Source organism: Fundulus heteroclitus, unplaced genomic scaffold (assembly GCF_011125445.2).
Source record: "Fundulus heteroclitus isolate FHET01 unplaced genomic scaffold, MU-UCD_Fhet_4.1 scaffold_36, whole genome shotgun sequence".
In the NCBI taxonomy this organism is placed as follows: domain Eukaryota; kingdom Metazoa; phylum Chordata; class Actinopteri; order Cyprinodontiformes; family Fundulidae; genus Fundulus; species Fundulus heteroclitus.
In genome coordinates this window covers 4,326,409-4,345,184 of record NW_023396770.1, presented here as the reverse complement: position 1 = coordinate 4,345,184, position 18,776 = coordinate 4,326,409, and the positions used below count along the sequence as shown (strand labels likewise).

At 39.4% G+C, this 18,776-nt stretch overlaps 2 protein-coding genes across 3 annotated transcripts in view; one reads left to right on the top strand and one right to left on the bottom strand.

The window, feature by feature from the left end:
- LOC110368380 overlaps positions 1-18,776 on the top strand; it is a 718,672-nt gene that overhangs the window by 483,185 nt on the left and 216,711 nt on the right. The gene's annotated exons all lie outside the window — the stretch shown is intronic.
- LOC118556300 overlaps positions 14,075-18,776 on the bottom strand; it is a 37,252-nt gene continuing 32,550 nt past the window's right edge. The window contains exons 10-13 of the mRNA XM_036130478.1: positions 17,629-17,631; positions 15,150-15,221; positions 14,882-14,964; positions 14,075-14,794 (exon numbers count right to left, since the gene is read on the bottom strand). Coding sequence (XP_035986371.1) covers positions 14,935-14,964; positions 15,150-15,221; positions 17,629-17,631 — 105 coding nt within the window. The 3' untranslated portion in view covers positions 14,075-14,794; positions 14,882-14,934. The remainder of the gene's footprint in view (positions 14,795-14,881; positions 14,965-15,149; positions 15,222-17,628; positions 17,632-18,776) is intronic.

The window sequence follows — 18,776 nt, the reverse complement described above, 5'->3', positions numbered from 1 at the left end:
CTGTGATGCTTTAGGGGCCGGTTTTGCTGTTCTTTATATTTCTCTCTTTGCAGGTGTAGAAGCAGACTCAGAGGATGTTATATTGCTCTCTCCCTTTTGGCACTTTGGAACACCCCACTTTTGGGGAGTCATGGCCGAATGGTTAGAGCAGTGCGCTTGCACTCAGAGAGGATGCAAGTACCCGGTTCGATCCCCAGCACCTGCACTCTGGGTCCTTGAGCAAGACCCTTAACCCCAGATTGCTCCCCAGGCACTGCACATGGCAGCCCACTGCTCCCCAAAGGGATGGGTTAAATGCAGAATGCAAAGTTCATTGTAATGTATGTTTCAATGACAATAAAGACGATATTTGTATTTGTCTCATCTAGGCAGCCGGCATTTGTTGTGTTGGAAAGATTAGATTCTCGCATACACGGTGCATTACGGTAACAAAATGGCAGGGTTGTTTTTCCCCTGCCTCATTTTCAGTAATTTATTTCTCCCAATACCTGAAGGTGACAACAAAGTCTCTTCATATTATGTTAATGGGTCACTTATACTATAAGTAGAATAAATATTTCATAATTTTATTGTAGAGTTTTGGAGAAAAGCCAAGTCAAAGTTCCTTATTATGCCCATTCTGGATGTGATTTTTCTCCAAGGGGATTTTCTCCAAAATCATGTAAGGTAACAAACTCTCTTCATATTATGTTAAAGGGTCAATTATACAGTAAAGGCATTCTCTAGGGCCCATAGCAAAAATGGATTTAAACAGCAAAAAAGGATTATAAAATACCTTGTAGCTTTACTGGTGATGAGAAATCCACTGAATTGGTTGGTAGATTTTTTTTGGAATCTGTCAATTTTATATTCCAAAAAAGAAAGCAAATTATGATAAAGGGGTTTGGGTTCTTCTAAAAGAACAGGTTGCTGCCTATAGCTGCTGAATCTTCAGAGTCCTCTACCCAGCACATCACGCACCTGAATGTGCTTAATCTAATCAAAAAGGCGTGCCCTCCAACTAAAAGGAAAATTAAGCTGATATACTTTAATCTTAACACTAGGGGGCACCGCAATTTAATTAATATCACCAAAAAGTGTTGTGACAAACACGTAAAAAGCCAATTTAATTACTTATTGTTAAACTTCACTTTATGCAATCAATATTATCTGGACAAATTTCAGAATAATCTTTATTGCTGCTGGTGTGACTGAGATGGTACAGACCACAGTGCTGCTGGCACTTCTTTAATCTTACTTCAGATTTCACCTTGTTAAACAGCATTAATTATAGGTTTGGTTTGAGTGCAAAGTCAGGTTTACTATACAGGTAATTATAGCTTTTACTACTAAATAGAACTGCATACATGATGGCCTCAAATGTAATCTCAAATGACCTGAAACAAATTATGTTGTACTAATGCAAGCTTTTTATTTATTTCCAATATTCTAATGTCATTGCCTATATGTTTTTACAGTGTCGTAGTAACTATCAGTAATCCTAAAAATTGAAGAGATGTCACGTAAAACTGTTTTTATAGTAAGCATTAATTTATTTTTAATAGTTTATTTTTAGCTTTACAAAGTGGTCCACAACAGGACAAAACAACTGAAAGAAAACCTTAATACAACATTTAAAGAAAAAACACTAAAAAGATGAGTTGCTTAAAAATAAACCACTGGGCTCATTGGTCTCAGAGAAACAGGTCCAGTCTGCCTGTCTCTGTTACACACAATGATGGGCACAGCTAACCAAAAAGTTAGCTTCACAAACTTACATTCTTTAAACAAAAATAGTAGCTTCACAACCGTTAAACCGATAATAAAAAATAAGGAACTTTGAGGGAGCTAATGCTAGCTAATAACTGATAATCAATAGCTGTCACACTGTGTCACACGTCTTCAGCCGCACACACACTGTGCATGATGAACGTAAGCCGTGCTGCATGTTTGAGGGGATAGCTTAGTTCAGGATAAATGACTTTTAAACTTTAACTTTCACACATCAGTGGAGGCATTAGAGCATAATATTATATATCTCTCTGAGCCAAGGCAGCTGCACTTTAGACAGGAAAAGCAGTGCCAGTTTGGGCTGGAAGCTGGAAGTTGCCAGTTTTTGTGAGACTAACAAGCAACCAACTCTATTACCTCAACCTTGTAAACAGTATAAATGAACAAGCCATAAATGTTAGCTCAGCAATTATCTGTATGCGGTTTGAAAAGACTGCTGAAAGGGGACAAACTTGTCAGTGATACACATTCTCCATATCTGTCTTCTATATGAAGATGTGCTGTCTGTGGACAAGGAGCAGAAAACAAGCAAAATGCCATTTTCTGCTGAAATGGAAGACTATCCGTGCTCTTTGCCGAGCAAAGAAATAATAACCGGGAGAAAACGAGAGTCTATATGGGCGTGGCTATTATCACCAGCTGGAGTGGACATAATTCATGAGGGAGTGGGGATTGAAATAGGATGTAGAGAGTGCAGGCTTTCTGCTGGACAGGTAAGTTCATTCATTTAACAGTTAATTTTCGGTGGAATGTTCGAAACAGGGCAGAGTGGTTCAGCAGCTACTCTGTCCTCCCGGCAGGGATGCCTAGTTTGTTCATCTTATCTCCTCACCCTCTCAGGGAGCATGTGTGTACACGGAGGGGTGGAGGGATTTTTGAGCCGGTCGGTTCTCGGTGTCTGCTGTATAGCAGCATGAGTGGGTCTCTTTATAACTCGTGTTTATAGTTGCCTATTTTAGAGCCCAAATAAGCGGCTGCAGTCAGAAATGAGCCCAAACAACCGTCCCTCATGGAATTTACAAACTACTTTAGGTAAAAACAAGCAGACCTGGCAACAGTGCCAAAAACCATTTCACATGATGACTTTTAGCTATTTGCAGTAGCTAATATATGGAAGACATGTTTACATTGTTACATTCATGACACGCTGTGGCTTCTATAGTAATTATTAGGTGCTTAACTCATTTGTAATTCATTTAGCAAAGCACTAGATGGTGCACCACTATGTAAATCTTACATGCAGGGGCTTTAAGTCAAAACTAAGATCTTCAAAGTGGACTCTGAAGGAAAAGAGAAGCCAGAGCAGCTGACAGAGCAACAGTAAAACATGTGAACAAGCTTTCAAACAGATTGTATTTGCACTCATTAAAATGCAACAGAAAACAGAGCAGCATCATCTATAAATGAATGCGTTAGTATCGCTGAAACTTAAACCCAATGGTCAGCTTCCTGGAAAAAGGGCCATTAAAGGCAGAGGTGTGAAGAGACGTTTCATTTCCTTATGTGGTTCATTTTGTCTTAGCGATGCTGCTGTAGAGACCACTGGGGTCGATGTTCGCCTCCGTCTTATTTTTAGTCCTGACAGCAGAATAAGTCACAGAGTCTTCGTCCTGTTTGACGTACAGCACAGAAACCAAAAACTTTTCAGTTCTCTTTTCCACTTGCATGTATGTGATCATTTAACATGTTTCCAAACCGTGTGCAAAATGTATCTGTTTAGTCTGGCCTACATTCACATGATTTTATGGTTTAAAATATAAAATAACGCTCCTGAGCAAAATTAGGGAGACATTGAAATCAGATTACAATTTTTTTTCTTTTTGGGTCTCTTACCTTTATCATATGAGTGTTTTTGATTTTAAAATGGACAACATTGGCATAGGTCATGTTGGACTCAACGTCATCCTGAGAAAAAAAAATGAACAGTAAACCTTTATCCACTCAGACAATCTGCATATTTGTAACCACATTAACTCTTCTGTCTTATTCTATTCTGCTGGATTTGTCTTACTGCTTCCTTTATTTTATTTACCCAGTAATGTCTCATTGAGAAACATTATGTCTCCTGCCAAGGAGTCCACAGAGCAACATGATGGAGAGATTGTTGCCGTGCCAACAGCTCATGCTGGGCAGCTTCTTGTCATACGGCCCCAATGAGGAGCTGCTGAAACTGCAGGACTTTGTCCAGGAAGTTTGGTCTACTTTCAAAAGTGCAGCATGAAAGTAAACCACACTAACCAACAGAAGGTTTAATTTTTCTCTCTGCTCTCACGCTATCAAATCAAGTTCCCTGGACTATTAGTTTGTGAAGTTTCTCCTGAAAGAAGCAAAATATATTCGGAACAATGCCCCTTGAATAGATCAGACCAAATTAGAGAAGTTGGCTCAGTGTCATGACTGCAGACATCGTATGAAGACAAACATCTCATTCTAACAATCAAGACCAGTGGTGGAGGACTGATGATTTGGACCTGTTTTCACAGGTGTCTTCAAAGCACACTGAACAGTTTACAGCTATTGAGCCAAACTTTAACTCTTCTGTGTACCAGAGTATCCTAAACTCAAATGTGAAGCCATCTGCCTGAAGCTCTAGCTAGAGCTAAACTGGGTAATGTGAGTTTATCGCTCCATGGAGGACATGGAATGACCCCAGTTTCTGCAAACACTCAACAGAAGGTAAGCAGTTTAAATAGAAAACAAAATGATAACACATAAACTAATTATTTAACAAACTGTCTATAGGAGAACAAAGCAATCTGGTCTGCAAATGTACAACTCTGAGGAAATTTAAAACTGTTACCTTTGCTTTTATGGAGATTGAGCCGTATCCCTCGCACCCTAGTCACAGACTATTTCAGTCATTTCCCTCTGGCAGGAGGCTGCGGTCCATCAGGACCACAACCTCACGCCACAAGAACAGTTTTTCCCCATCTGCTACCAGCCTTATGAACAAGGCCAAGAGCCGCCCGAAAATCTGGACACTGTCTCTTTCCCCCCATTCAGTACTTACAAGCTTCTGCGTTACATTAACGCACAATCTGCTGAGTGTATACAGCTTCTGTGTATATATCCTTTTACTTCTTATTTTACTGTATTCTTATTTTTTGTCTGCACCATCAATACCAAGTCAAATTCCTTGTAAGTGCAAACCTACTTGGCAATTAAACTTGATTCTGACTCTGATTCAGAAGGCTTTGGACTAAAAGCCCAGCTAGGTAATTGAACCAGAGACCTGTCCTGTCAAAGACTCTCAGCCTCAGTAAACAGGTGTGTCTGGTTAATCTAAAGAGCTACGCACCAAACATTACATTTCTCATTGAGACTAAAACTTGAATAATTTAATGTGGTAAGTCAAGAACATAATAGCTGCTGTATTTTACTGAATTATCAAAATCAACATGTGCTTCTGTCATAAACTACAAAATGGCTGCTGATCAAAACTGTGACGGTTTTTTTAATTCTCTGACAAGTTTAGAAAAGAGGAAGTAACTGTTCATTTCCTGTAACTTTGCACTTCATGACTGCAAAGACGATGAAGAACCGTCAGACCTGCTTTTTAGCAGAACAGATCCACAGAGGTTCTGCAGCCACAGCCCTCCATGCTGCACTGTCCCATCTGGAGCATCAGGGGAGAAATGTGCAGCTGCTTTCTGTGGACTATAGCTCTGCATTTAATACCATCCTTCCCCACAGACTAGTGGACAAACTGGTTAACCTGGAGCTCCCTCCTGCTACCTGGATGTGGATCTGGACTTCCTATCAGAACTTAGTCAGAGAGGGAAATTATACTCATAAACATCCAGAGCCCTAAATGTCAGCACCTGCTCCTCACAGAGCTGTGTGCTGACCCCCTGCTTTACATCCTCTAAACTCATGACTGTTCCCTCACCCACCACAGTAATGACGTTGTCAGGTTTGCATACGACTTCACCGTGGTGTGGCCTTATCTAGAGGGGGATGAGTATATCTACAGGGATGAGGCAGAGCTTCGGTCTGTGTGGTGTGTAGAAAACAAACTGTTGATCAACACCTCAAAAACCAAGGAGGTTGTGATTGATTTCAGGAGGAAAGGGAGGGAAATAATGCCTCTGAGCATTAGCGGGGACTGAGAGGATGGCAGACTTCCACTTCCTCAGGGTTCCTCAGGTGTCCTACTATCAATACTGTACAGAGAGTGTTTTAATATACATTATGAATGTGTGATACACCAGCATCACAGTAGCTCAGAGAGAATCGCCCCAGAGGGTCATCAGAGCTGCTGAAAAGATTATCGGCTGCCCTCTCTGCAAAAATTACACTGTTCCTGTTTAAGCACATCTCACATCCTGTTCACTCTGTTTTAACTGTTGCCATCAAGCAAACGCTACAAAGCATTAAAAACAAGATCCCACCGTTTTAAGAACAGCTTTTACCCAACAGCAATAACCACCATCAATGCTGATGAACACATCTGGTATGCAATATGCTCACAGGGAATGATGGAATATATGTGAGGAATCATTATTGGTAATTTTTATGTTTTTTGAGTGTGGCGCACAGACTGGTTGGCATTTTTTTTTTATCTTGTACTTGTTACAAATGACAACAAATGTATAATCTATTCTATTTGTTTCAAACATAGTCCCAATTTTCAAACCCATTCTTAAAATATGAAGAATAATTTGATGGTTTTCTTTGTAGTCTGTTAACTATAGGAAATGTGTTTGAGTGTGGCAATACTCACATGATGATGACTCTCTTGGGCTGAATCTTCATCTTCTAGATCAAAAGAAAATAAATAATTGTAATTATTCTCATCAACATATTTTAATAATCATTCAACTTCTGCTTTTTTAACTACTATCAATGAACTACGCTGTGCTATGGAAACAGTTCTTCCTTATTCTGAGAAAAGTTGTTTACGGCAGAAAGAGCAATGAGATAAAAATGAACATAAACACAGCTCTTCGGGTTTAGAGAAATGAACATAGAGGATGGGCAGTTTACTATAACAACTAACAAACACAACTAATAAACAGTCAGAGGTCCTTGACTGTTTTAGAAATACAGAGCAGTCAGTGTATTATCTACAGTAGGAAGGGCTTAGACAGTTGCCTCTTCTAAGAGATTAAAGAGGACTGCACACCCAATGTGTTACCGCACACAAAACTCAATTTATATTTCTTGCATCCTGCACAAGGAATTTTTTTCTGGGTTGCAGAAAGTCCAAGCTCATTGTGTATGAAGGTGTATGAACCTCTGCACCAAGCTCCAATGGGTGCTCTGCTTGCTGCACTAAAGTTCAGTTTTAGTGATACCAACAGACACAACATTCTTCACACAAGTACAGTATCATTTAGCCAACACCTTCTTTGGATTTGGTTTTTCTCTGCATCGCAGACAGTTATATACCAGCACCTTCTTTTTGTCTTCAACAACAGGGCTACAACTAGTGCCCTAGTGTTTTTATCATGTGAGAAACACATTGTTCTATGATAAAGAAAGAGCTTCATGGTTGCCAGTCATCCCCCCTTACAGAGAGAGACCATGAACTTTACTGCAGAAATTTGTGACAATCAGCCTGTAATGATTCCGTATGTCTGCAGTCGGGTAATCAAGGTCTGAGCAGTTAGACCTGCGGCAGCTCCAATAAGTGTATTGGCGTAGGGTCGTTCTCACACCCCAGTTCTCCAATTGCCATCTGGAGTTCTAAGCAGATCTGAGCAGGCCTGGAGGTGGAGCAAGGCCCCACAAAACAGCCACCAGGAATGGGCCGGCACCCACCCGGTAACCCACCCCAAACCCGAGGGCCGCCAATGCACCAGCGGGCCAAGGCGCCAGCCAGCAGAGGGGGGCAGGATGTGGGGGAGAATGTTCTTGGGAGAGGGAGTGGATCGGACCCGAATCTGGCAAAAAAATAAAAATAAAAATAAATAATAATAATAATAATAATAATATTATGTAACACGGGGAGGTGGAACCCGGATTGCGACAGAGGACGTGGCCCTAAAGCCAACTGGTAGACCTCTTAAATATTAAGTGGCCTAGGGTCTCCCAATCCAACTATCCGACTGCCTGTGCCCGACCCCGATCCTGCCCCCGGACCAGATGCCTTCCGGACCAGGCCCCCCAGGGAGGGGGCCAACATGACCTGTACGGGCCACCCAACCAGAACCCCTCACTTCCTAAATATCTAATAAACCCACTCCCTCCCCCACCTTACCCTAGCCACAACCCCCCCCCCCCCCCCAACCCTTTTTGGGGAGAGCAGAGGCGTCAGCCCCAGTCCCGGCAAGCCGCCCGGTTCCCACAGCAGCCCCCCGCCAAGACCCCGGACCCGGTGGCCCGCTCCTCCTACAGGCCTCAGACTCCGTGCCGCAATCGCAGAACATATTTGTCCAGAGATAGCCCGGTTTCCCGGATAGTGCAAACTAAAAATGCAACAACTGCAATACCAATCATTCTAGAAGATGACAATGACCCAGGAGCTTTATTCAACCTACTTCACTCAAGAAACCCAGCCAAGAACAGCTTAAACATTGGTTGAAATGTAGAGGCCTTAAAATGAGCGTAAAAAAAGCAGTATTATTATCACACTGCTCTCTTGCTGCATGGCAGAAAAAACAGAAAAAACCCCAGAAAAGGGCATTTTGTTAGAAAAAAAGCAAAGGCCAAAAAAGCAACTTCATGTTCAAAAAGAAACCCAAGACGCCGCAAAAACTGACTCACGAGAGTTACAAGTGGCTTTAGAGACAAATAAGCCCAAAGTCGTTGATAATAAAACTTCATGTGGTCACAATCATCATATCGGAAGTCACTCCAGCAGATAACAATGCAGCGTAGTTTTATTGTTGCCATATTATGGCTGTTGAGGTGATATTCAGGACAGATCTGTTCTCTATTTGACTCATTCAAGTAAACAATTCAAGTTTTGCCACTCTGTTTGTATGACCACAAAATGGCCGCGCTGTTTTAATTTTGTAACTTGACTTCAGTTGAGGAATATTAATCATCTTCACTGAGCTGTACCTGGCCACTAACCCTGCTATTTTCTCCACAGTGATTCCAGTACATGCTCCAGTCAGTTCCTGTTCCAGCAACACCAGTTTATCCCCAATAAACATTGTTAAACATTCATTCTCTGGGTTCAGCTTCTGTTGGGTCATTACACCAGCCAACTCCCTGCAGGGTTCAGAGGTGAGTTCAGCCCAAACCTTGTTTAGAGTAAAGCATTTTAAGACTGAAGTCAACAAATAACAGAGCTGATGGATATTCAGAACATGGTCAGCTCCAGTGATGATTTGTACCAGGTAAAGCAGCAATCTAAGACATGTCAGAGTGGTTTATGAGGAAACATTCAATATTTACACTAATTCATCCCAATGAATTACAAGGAGCCTGTTTCAATAAAATGGTTCCAGTGTTAAAGTAATGTTAGTGGTAATTAAACACCAAGACAAGGCCAGGCCCTGATCCTAAGAACCAGAGCTATCCAAGCTCCAGGACAGTTTCTACATAAGGGGAGAAATGGACCAACAACCCACCAACAAACAAATAAATCTTTGTGGGCTCATGAACACAAATCTAGTGCCCGGCAGGTTTTTTGTCTTTTAGTTTTGCTGATCTATAGCAGTTTTGGTTCTGGTGAGCTTCAATGAGGTTCTGAATCAGATAGCAGGATGATGCTGCTTGTAGCTTTGGTTTTGGGTTGCTGCTCTCCACACATGTATATCTGCACCTTTTGAGAAATGTATCAGTATAATTCTTCTTGGACACAGCCCAGACTCTATGATTAAAGAATTATCTGTAGCTTCAGCAATGGATGCAAAAAAGAGCCCAATCATAAGAAGCTGTTCTAAACCACATCAGCTGCCAATACTGAGAGGTATTTTTGACCCCATCCATCCTCTAAACTTTTTTTTTAGTTGTTGGTACAATAGAAATGTTTGCTGTGCTGCAGCTTGAACAGATCCTGTTCTCAGTGGATGGTTTACAAGTGATTCTATCCAGTGAAGCTACAGGTGACAGTGGTCCTTTGGTAGTTTATTAACAACAGTGGTGAGTTTTTTTAACCTTTAGTTAATTCTGATTGTGTTAATCATGTGTGAGTTGTTAAAGAACATGAGAGTTGGTGGAAGTTCAATCAAGTTCAAACAGACTGGAATAGAGCTGATGTTCAATGTGGGAAGTAAGTGTCTAAATTCAGGTACATTTCAACTTCTACTTGCACTGGTCCCCGCCCCCTCTGAAATCTCTATGGCCCTCCCAAATGGGCCAACCAGGTAGGAGGGCCAATCTAACCCCCAGGAACAAGGGGATGAAGAAGAGGAGATAGAATGGGGTCTAAAATGAATATTAGGAACATATGAGGATAGGAGGAAAACAGTAATATAAATAAAACATTGTTCTTATTTTTCCAAAATGCAAAACTAAAACATAAAATATAGTAGGTGGATGCTATAGTTAAACACTGATGTGCAGCAAATCTAGTACCTGTTGTGGTGCTGTGATCCTTTTCAACTCTGATTTTCCTGAGTTTGATAAAAACAGCAGCAAGAACCACCAGCAGCAGGAGAACACAGATCACTGCTCCAAGGATGATGATGATGATCATGTATCTGTTGGCAGGAACTGACGATGATGATGATGATGATGATGTATCTGTGGGAAGGAATACACTTAAAGTTTACAAAACATGCAATGCAGAAGGTACAACAAATCTGAATGAAAACAAAAATATTAACAGATATTACTTGATCTAAAGACAAACATATATCATAAGATGGCATCCTGCCTTTAAACACAGGTGTGTAGTGAGCTTCTATCTTCATGATGTTTCCCTCAACAAACTGGCAGGTGTATCTTCTGTTGCTGCTGCTCTGAAGCTTCACAGTGAGATAAGAATCACAGCCAGTCTGTCCTCCAGACTTGAACCCAACACCTTCACCAAGCAGCTCACTTCCTGTCTCATCCACCCAGAGGAGGCTCTTCTCTGGACAAGAACCCAACCCTCTGTATCTGACCAGAGAACACTGTAGTATAAAATCTTCATCCTTTGTTTGATCAGCACCTGGTGGAGATGGAGAGACTGGAAGAAAAATGAAAACCGTTGTCTCAGTCTGAAAGATGGAGAAGAAGTATTCTGTAAAATGAGAAACTTAAATAAACTTTATCTCATGCTGTGAAGAGTATAATGAAAACATGACAGTTCTAAATATTCTTTGTTGAAACTTTAGATCTTGTCTCCATGTTACTTGCTGATTGATCTGCACTAATATTGCAGATCTGAGCAGGTTTTCATCAGCATGAAAAACTAGAAATCTTTACAAATGAAAGTCAATGATCCAGAGGTTTGATCAAACCATTTAACCACACAATCCAAGATCAACTAGTTGAATCTAAACAGCCCCACAGCAGCCGAGCACAACGTTCATTCTGATGAGCCCACTTCCTGATGTCAGGGTCCTCAAAGCTTGGCCCCGCCTTTAGCTCAACCAGGAAGCAGCACACACCCAACAAAGGTCACTCAGCATAAAGTATTTCTGTTTTTTTTCTTGGTAAAATAAAATTATTATAACATTTACTCAGCCATTGAGTTTCATTTGATCATTAAAAATTAGTAATGCAATGAACAATTCTTTTAAATACAATTCAAATATCAGATATCTGACTGTAAAGTCAAACTAAGTGTGGACTGATGTGTGGTTGAAGCCATCACACAGCGCTGAATAAATGATTCATTCTCACTCTGACAGAACAACATTTTAACTTCTGACTGCATCAGATATTCATCAGAACTGTTGATGTCAGAAACATCTGTCCAACACAAGTATTTCACAAAGTTAATCAGAAGGAAAGAGTCTGACAGCGTCAGATCCTTCAAGTCTACAAACTCACCGGTCAGAACACTCAGAAGCACACTGCCATCAAAGGTGGTTCCTTGTCCAAATCGAAACATGTACGCTCCAGCATCCTCAGCAGTGATGTTGTTGATGATCAGAGAGCATTTACTGTCCACATTTAACCTGGCAGCTCGAGGTGAACTCTGATTAACTTTTCCATCCTGAACCTCCAACAAAGAGCTTGAGCTTGTATTTCTGAAGTAAAACCATGTAACATTTGAGCATGAGTAATTAGATGAAGGACTGTTACAAGGTAGAACGACATTATCTCCAGATCTGTGATAAAGATGAAGTTCTCCTCCTCTGGTGCCTGCAGCAGAGACAAAGACACATTAAAGTTTTACACATTTCATCCTTCACAAACACGATCATGAAGGTGAAATTAGAAATATAGGGTTAACTAATTATTTTCTGTCACATTTGATTTATTGTTGCAGCATAGTTTTTTTTTTATTTAAAACCTTTTTATAATGCTTCTTTAGATATTTCATTTCGACAGTAATCAATGTTGCAATCATTTCACTTCCTGTCAGGCTAGACGTTTTTAAAGGAATGTTGAATCAGAATTTTCTGAACATGTTTTTATGTATTTGGTAAAACCTGATCGACTAATAAATGCTACATAAATATATTTCTCCAAATACTAAATGTTAATTCTCATATCTCTATAAATATCACAGTAAACCAAAGTGTCCTTTAATCTGTCTCAGCCTCATTAGAAAGAAAACAGATCTTTACCTTCAAACTGAAGCACAACGATCAGAACCAGTTCCAGAACCAACATCTCCTGTCCTTCTATCAGCTGCTGAACACTGAGAGACTTTTCTCTGCTGCACATCTGAAAGAACTGATGTTATTTCCTCTTTGTCTCTGAATTAATGGATGAGAATAACTTCACACAAACACCCACAACGTATTCTGTCATTTTACCCTTGTCACGCTTCAATTCTTTTTTTCTTCTTCTCAGGAGGCGGTCCAAGATGGTGCTGTGAGTGTATGACTTTAGCTAAGATCCATCATCAAAGTTACTGCAGTGAAAATGTGACCAGAACAATTCTTCCTTTAATGAAACTGCAATTAAAATAAGATCTGTCCTCCTTTCAAAATGACAAATTGAAACTATGAGAAAAGGAAGAAACGTACGATAGTAAACAGAGAAGTGGAGAAGCAGATGTTATCTTGGCTGATAGCATTTCGGCTAACAGCACCGGCTGGTAATGATCTGATGGAAAGGATCTAATGATCAGTATGATGGATTAAAACAAAATCCCTTCTCTGCCTGTTAGTCCAACAAAACCTCCCATCAACACTTAGACTTAAGATAAGATAGTCTTTATTGATCTCACATTGGAGAAATTCACTTGTCACATCGGCTCAATAGTCTGGAGTAGGAAAGGGTGCATCAATTATATACAGTGGATCAAAAAGAAAAATGAGAAAAACATAATATAAAAAAATACAAAAGTAATCGGAGTAAGCATATGATGTCATGTGTACTTCCCGGTTATAACTGAACTGAGTGAAGTGCAAACAATACAGCGTTCTCTCTGGAGCGATTCTCCCTGTAGGCAAACTGCAGCCTGTCCAGCCCAGCAGGGATGGTGTCAGAGCAACAGGACGGTAATCATTGAGGCAGGTGATGGTTGATTCTGAAGATCTTGGATTTGACTTAAAAAGGTCTGCATGGGCAAACTGCTCCACCCTTCAGGTCATTCAGGTCATGTCATCAGAGCTTGCTGGTTGCACTGGATGCAACTGAAAGCTAAAGGGGACCAGACTATGGACCTGCCTCCTTCTGAGCCCGAGACCTGTGGACCTGGTGGTTTCTATGTAGAAGCAGCTCTAAACTCGTCTTTTTAAAGTCACTGAATTTTAATTATACTAAATATTGTATTGGGACGTCTTTTAGCAGTTTCAACTTGCTATGAACCTGTTTGTATAACCTATAATATATAAATATTAATCAGTAAAATGCCTACTGTAGTAATAATTTTAAATGAAAACTCCACAACTTTTTATTTTGCTGATAATTACTTTCACTATGCAAAAACTTTATTTTTTTCTGGACATTAACACATATGAGGCCACCATGTCTGCAGTTGAATTTAGTAGTAAAAGCTATAATTACCTGCATAGTAAACCTAACTGTAAACTCCAACCAAACCTATAATTCATGGTAGAACAGACCTGGTGTTGATAAAACTCCAACACAGTGGAAGCTGACCTGAGATGTAAAACTGAATTATTCTCCATACCTGCAGCCTCCTATCAAAGCTGCAACATGGTGGCTTTGGCAGAATGATTGAAGAAGTGAAGGCAGTTCTGTGGTCTGTAACATCTCAGTCACACCAACAGCAATAAATAAATTCAACCAGATTTTATTCAAGTAAGAAGTGAAGATGAACAATAGGTACATTAATAGGTTTTTTACATGGTTGTCACAGCAAGTTTCTTATAGTATCAAGTAAATTCTGCTGACCCCTAGTGGTAAGACTAAAATTTGTAAACTTTAATTTTTCTTTAGTAAACCATATATTTGTGGTGAATAAGTAAACATCTCCAAACTTGTAGCAGTATTTCTGCTACAAGTATTTACTTGGTATCGGATCGAATAAAAATTCCTAGTATCGCACACCACTAAAGATCAGAGGATATGAGTTTGTTTCTACTTTGCTGGCAGAAAGTTGTATTTTACAGAATGATGATGAGTTTATGGTACAATAAAATATAAAATACATTTGATTATTTTAGATCTGTTCATAAATTAACAAGTTACTGAATATTGATGTTGCACCTCTTTGTTTGACTATTTACAGTCCACAGTTATAACAAAGCTATATCATATAACTCACTAACTGTATATTTCTGCTCAGATTGTATTTTCATTCATTAAAATGCAACAGCAAACGGTGCAGCACCAGCTATAAATGAATGCGTTAGTATCACTGACACTTAAACTCAATGGTTCACTTCCTGGAAAAAGGGCCATTAAAGGCAGAGGTGTGAAGAGATGTTTTATTTCCTTATGTGGTTCATTTTGTCTTAGCGATGCTGTTGCAGAGACTGTTGGGGTTGATGTTCACCTCCGTCTTATTTTTAGTCCTGACAGAAGAATAAGTCACAGAGTCTTCGTCCTGTTTGACCTGCAGCACAGAAACCACAAACTGTTTCAGTTCCATTTGAAAGACTTTCCACTTGTATCTATGGTATCATTTAACATGTTTCCAAACCTTGTGCAAAATGCAGCTGTTCAGTCGGGCCCCCATTCACATGATTTTATGGTTTAAAATGGTGAAATAAAATTAACCCTCCTCTGAGTAATTAGAGAAAAGTTGAAATCAGATTATGATACATTTAACAAAGTTGAGTAAAACAAATTCATTCAATCTTCTACCAGCAGCTTAGATTGAATTGTATCCTTCATTGATATCACAACGTTAAACAAGCAAATTAAAAATAGGACTGTTATAAAATTGCAAGGTTCATTGGGTCTCTTACCTTTATCTTATTAGACATTCTGTCCTTAAAATGGTCAACAGTGGCATAGGTCACAATGGAATACACCTCATCCTGGGGAAAATGGACAGTAAACCTTTATTTACTGTTATAATAAAGACAATCTGCATCTTTCTAACCACATCAGCTCATCTGTCTTATTCTATTCTGCTGGATTTGTCTTACTGCTTCCTTTTTTTTTTTTCTTTTTTTTATTTACCCAGGAATCTGTCATGAACTACAAAATGGCTGCTGATCAAAACTGTGGTAGTTTTTTTTTTTTAATTCTCTGAGAAGTTTAGAAAAGAGGAAGCAACTGCATTCATTTCCCGTGACTTTGCACTTCATGGTGGCACAGGCAAGAACCGTCATACCTGCTTTTAGCAGAACAGATCCACAGAGGTTCTGCAGCCACAGCCCTCCATGCTGCACTGTCCCATCTGGAGCATCAGGGGAGAAATGTGCAGCTGCTTTCTATGGACTATAGCTCTGCATTTAATACCATCCTGTGTCTGTGAGGACCGCAGACTTCTACTTCTTCAGGAGTCCTACTATCAATGCTGTATAGAGAGTGTTTTAATATATATTATGAATGTGTGACACACCAGCATCACAGTAGCTCAAAAGAGAATCACCCCAGAGGATCATCAGTTCTGCTTAAAAGATTATTGGCTGCCCTCTCTGCAAAAATTACACTGTTCCTGTGTAAGCACATCTCACATCCTGGTTACGCTCTGTTTTAACTGTTGCCATCAAGCAAACGCTACAGAGCATTAAAAACAAGAACCACCGTTTCAAGAGCAGCTTTTACCCAACAGCAATAACCACCATCAATGCTGATGAACACATCTGGTATGCAATATGCTCACAGGGAATAATGGAATATAAGTGAGGAATGATTATTTGTAATTTTCATGTTTTTAAAGTGTGGTGCACAGACTGGTTGGCAATTTTTTTTAATCTTGTACTTGTTATAAAAGGACAACAAACGTATAGTCTATTCTATTTGTTTCAAATATAGTCCCAATTTTCAAACTCATTCTTAAAATATGAAGAATAATTTGATGGTTTTCTTTGGAGTCTGTTAACTACGGTGGCCGACAGGTGCAAATGCGCAGCAAAAGAGAAAACATGCAAACAAAAAAAAAAAAAAGACACGCGCACAAATTAAATGCGGCAAACAAAAAGCAAATAAAATGCAGCAAACAAAAAAGAAGACACCCCCGAATGAAATGCAGCAAACAAAAAGAGAGACGCAAACAAAAAAGAAGACACCCCCGAATGAAATGCAGCAAACAAAAAGAGAGACGCAAACAAATAAATTGCAGCAAACAAAAAAGAAGACACCCCCGAATGAAATGCAGCAAACAAAAAGAGAGACGCAAACAAAAAAGAAGACACCCCCGAATGAAATGCAGCAAACAAAAAGTGTTGAAAACGGAAGTGCGGTCCGTGTACTTTCAGGCAATTCGATTTTTTTCCAAAACAAAGCCGTTTTTCCGTTTTTGTCAACACAATTTAGAAACGGAAAACCAGAAAAACTTAATGAAAAAAACGGCCCGTTTTTCGATTTCGCCCAATTCTTTTTTCCATTTTCTTTTTAAGATTGAAAGACGAAGACGCTTTCACGGCTGGCCCGGAAGTGCAGGAAAATATTTCAAAATAGAAGCCTAGATGTACACGTAACATAATGCAAGTCTGAAGAAAAATAATGAAGCGGAGAGATTTCTTTTGAATAAAAATAGGACCTTTTTAGGTTGCAACATGATAGTTTATTGTAGATACGTGAGCTTTATTACATTATTGTGTGTTTTATTGGTGGAACATGAAACACAAAGGCTGATCAAATGCTGTATACAAAAATATGGAAGCATTTGAAGATTTTTCTCATCAAGCAAAACCCACCTTCACATAGGATTACTGTCTATACGTGTCTTGTTTTTAGTGAACAGTATATATAGTTGAAGCTAACAGAGAAACAAAGTTGTTTTTATTGTTTTAATTCATTTATCTTCACCAACAACAAAAACAAATAGGGGAGACCGGGGCACTTTTTACACTCATACATAAATGTTGGAATCAAAACACCATATATAAAAAAACATATGTACCAGATGAAAGAGCAAAGTCTCAGGTATATATTTTGTATTCTGGTATTTTTCATATCTTATTCCTGTGCAGAGTTATAAGCGATCTAATGGAGATTGTCACCATGTGACATGTTGCCTCTCCAAAGGTTGAGTTGTCACACGGGGTTTTGCAAACAATAAAAAAAGGGCAAAATGAATTTTGTTGTTATTTTTAATGTTAAGTGAATAAATGACAATAACTCACTTTTACTATTTATGAAATAAATATGCAACATGCATTACGAAACTGACACTTAAACTTTGAATACAAACAAAAGAAAATCTCAGAGTCAGACTCCTCATCTGAGTTGCAGTTTTGGTATAGCTTATGTAGATTGAATTGCCAGGAGCACATGCTTCATATGAAATAACATGAAATAAAATGAAATATTATGAAACTTTGATTGATAGCTGTCTGACCCTGAATTTCCGCTGGTGTGAATGTTTTACAGTATCACATCAAAGTGCGGTAATTGACATTAAAGTCCTTCGCTGTACTTCTGTTCGACTTGTGACCTAGGGTCACCTGCCTGACTGCCCTCAGCATCACGTCAGGTGCTGCACGGCCATGCTCTGTTTTTCTTTTATAACTCCTGACCATCTTCTCACTTTGTCCTCTCTTTTAAATCACTCTTTTTTTCTGTAAAAAAAAATGTAAAATATTTAGTAGGATGTATGAATTTAAATTATTTTTAAAAATGATCATTTTGGGGTAAGTTGTTACATGTGACAACTTGCCCCAAAATGATCATGTTTGCTAATGCTAGCTTTTTTTTTTGCTAATGCTACTTTTAAGACTAATCTTAAAACTTTCCTTTTTGACAAAGCTTATAGTTAGAGTGGCTCATGTTACCCTGAGCTACCTCTATAGTTATGCTGCTATAGGCTTAGGCTACTGGAGGACATCAGGGCCTATTTTTCTCACTCTACTGATTTCTCCTGTTCTCCAGTTTTGCATTGCATTGAAATGACTGTTGTCATTTCAGCTTTTAACTTTTTGTTCTCTCTTTTTCTTCATAGTCTGACGTTCTGTTAGCTGTGACATCATCCAGGGAAGACGGCTCACCCGGTACTACCATCTAATGTAGAACAGATTACTGGATCAATGTGTGCTTCTGTGCTTTTTTGTCTCTCTTGTTGTGTCTCTGCTCTGTCTTCTCTAAGCCCCAGTGGGTCGAGGCAGATGACCGTTAATACTGAGCCTGGTTCTGCCGGAGGTTTTCCTTCCCGTTAATGGGGAGTTTTTCTTTCCACTGTCGCTTCATGCTTGCTCAGTATGAGGGATTGCTGCAAAGCCATGTACAATGCAGAAGACTCTCCCTGTGGCTCTACGCTTCCCCAGGAGTGAATGCTGCTTGTCGGGACTTTGAAGCAATCAACTGGTTTCCTTATATAGGACATTTTTGACCAATCTGTATAATATGATTGAATTTGACTTTTTAAAGTGTCTCGAGATGACATGTTTCATGAATTGGCGCTATATAAATAAAATTAAATTAAA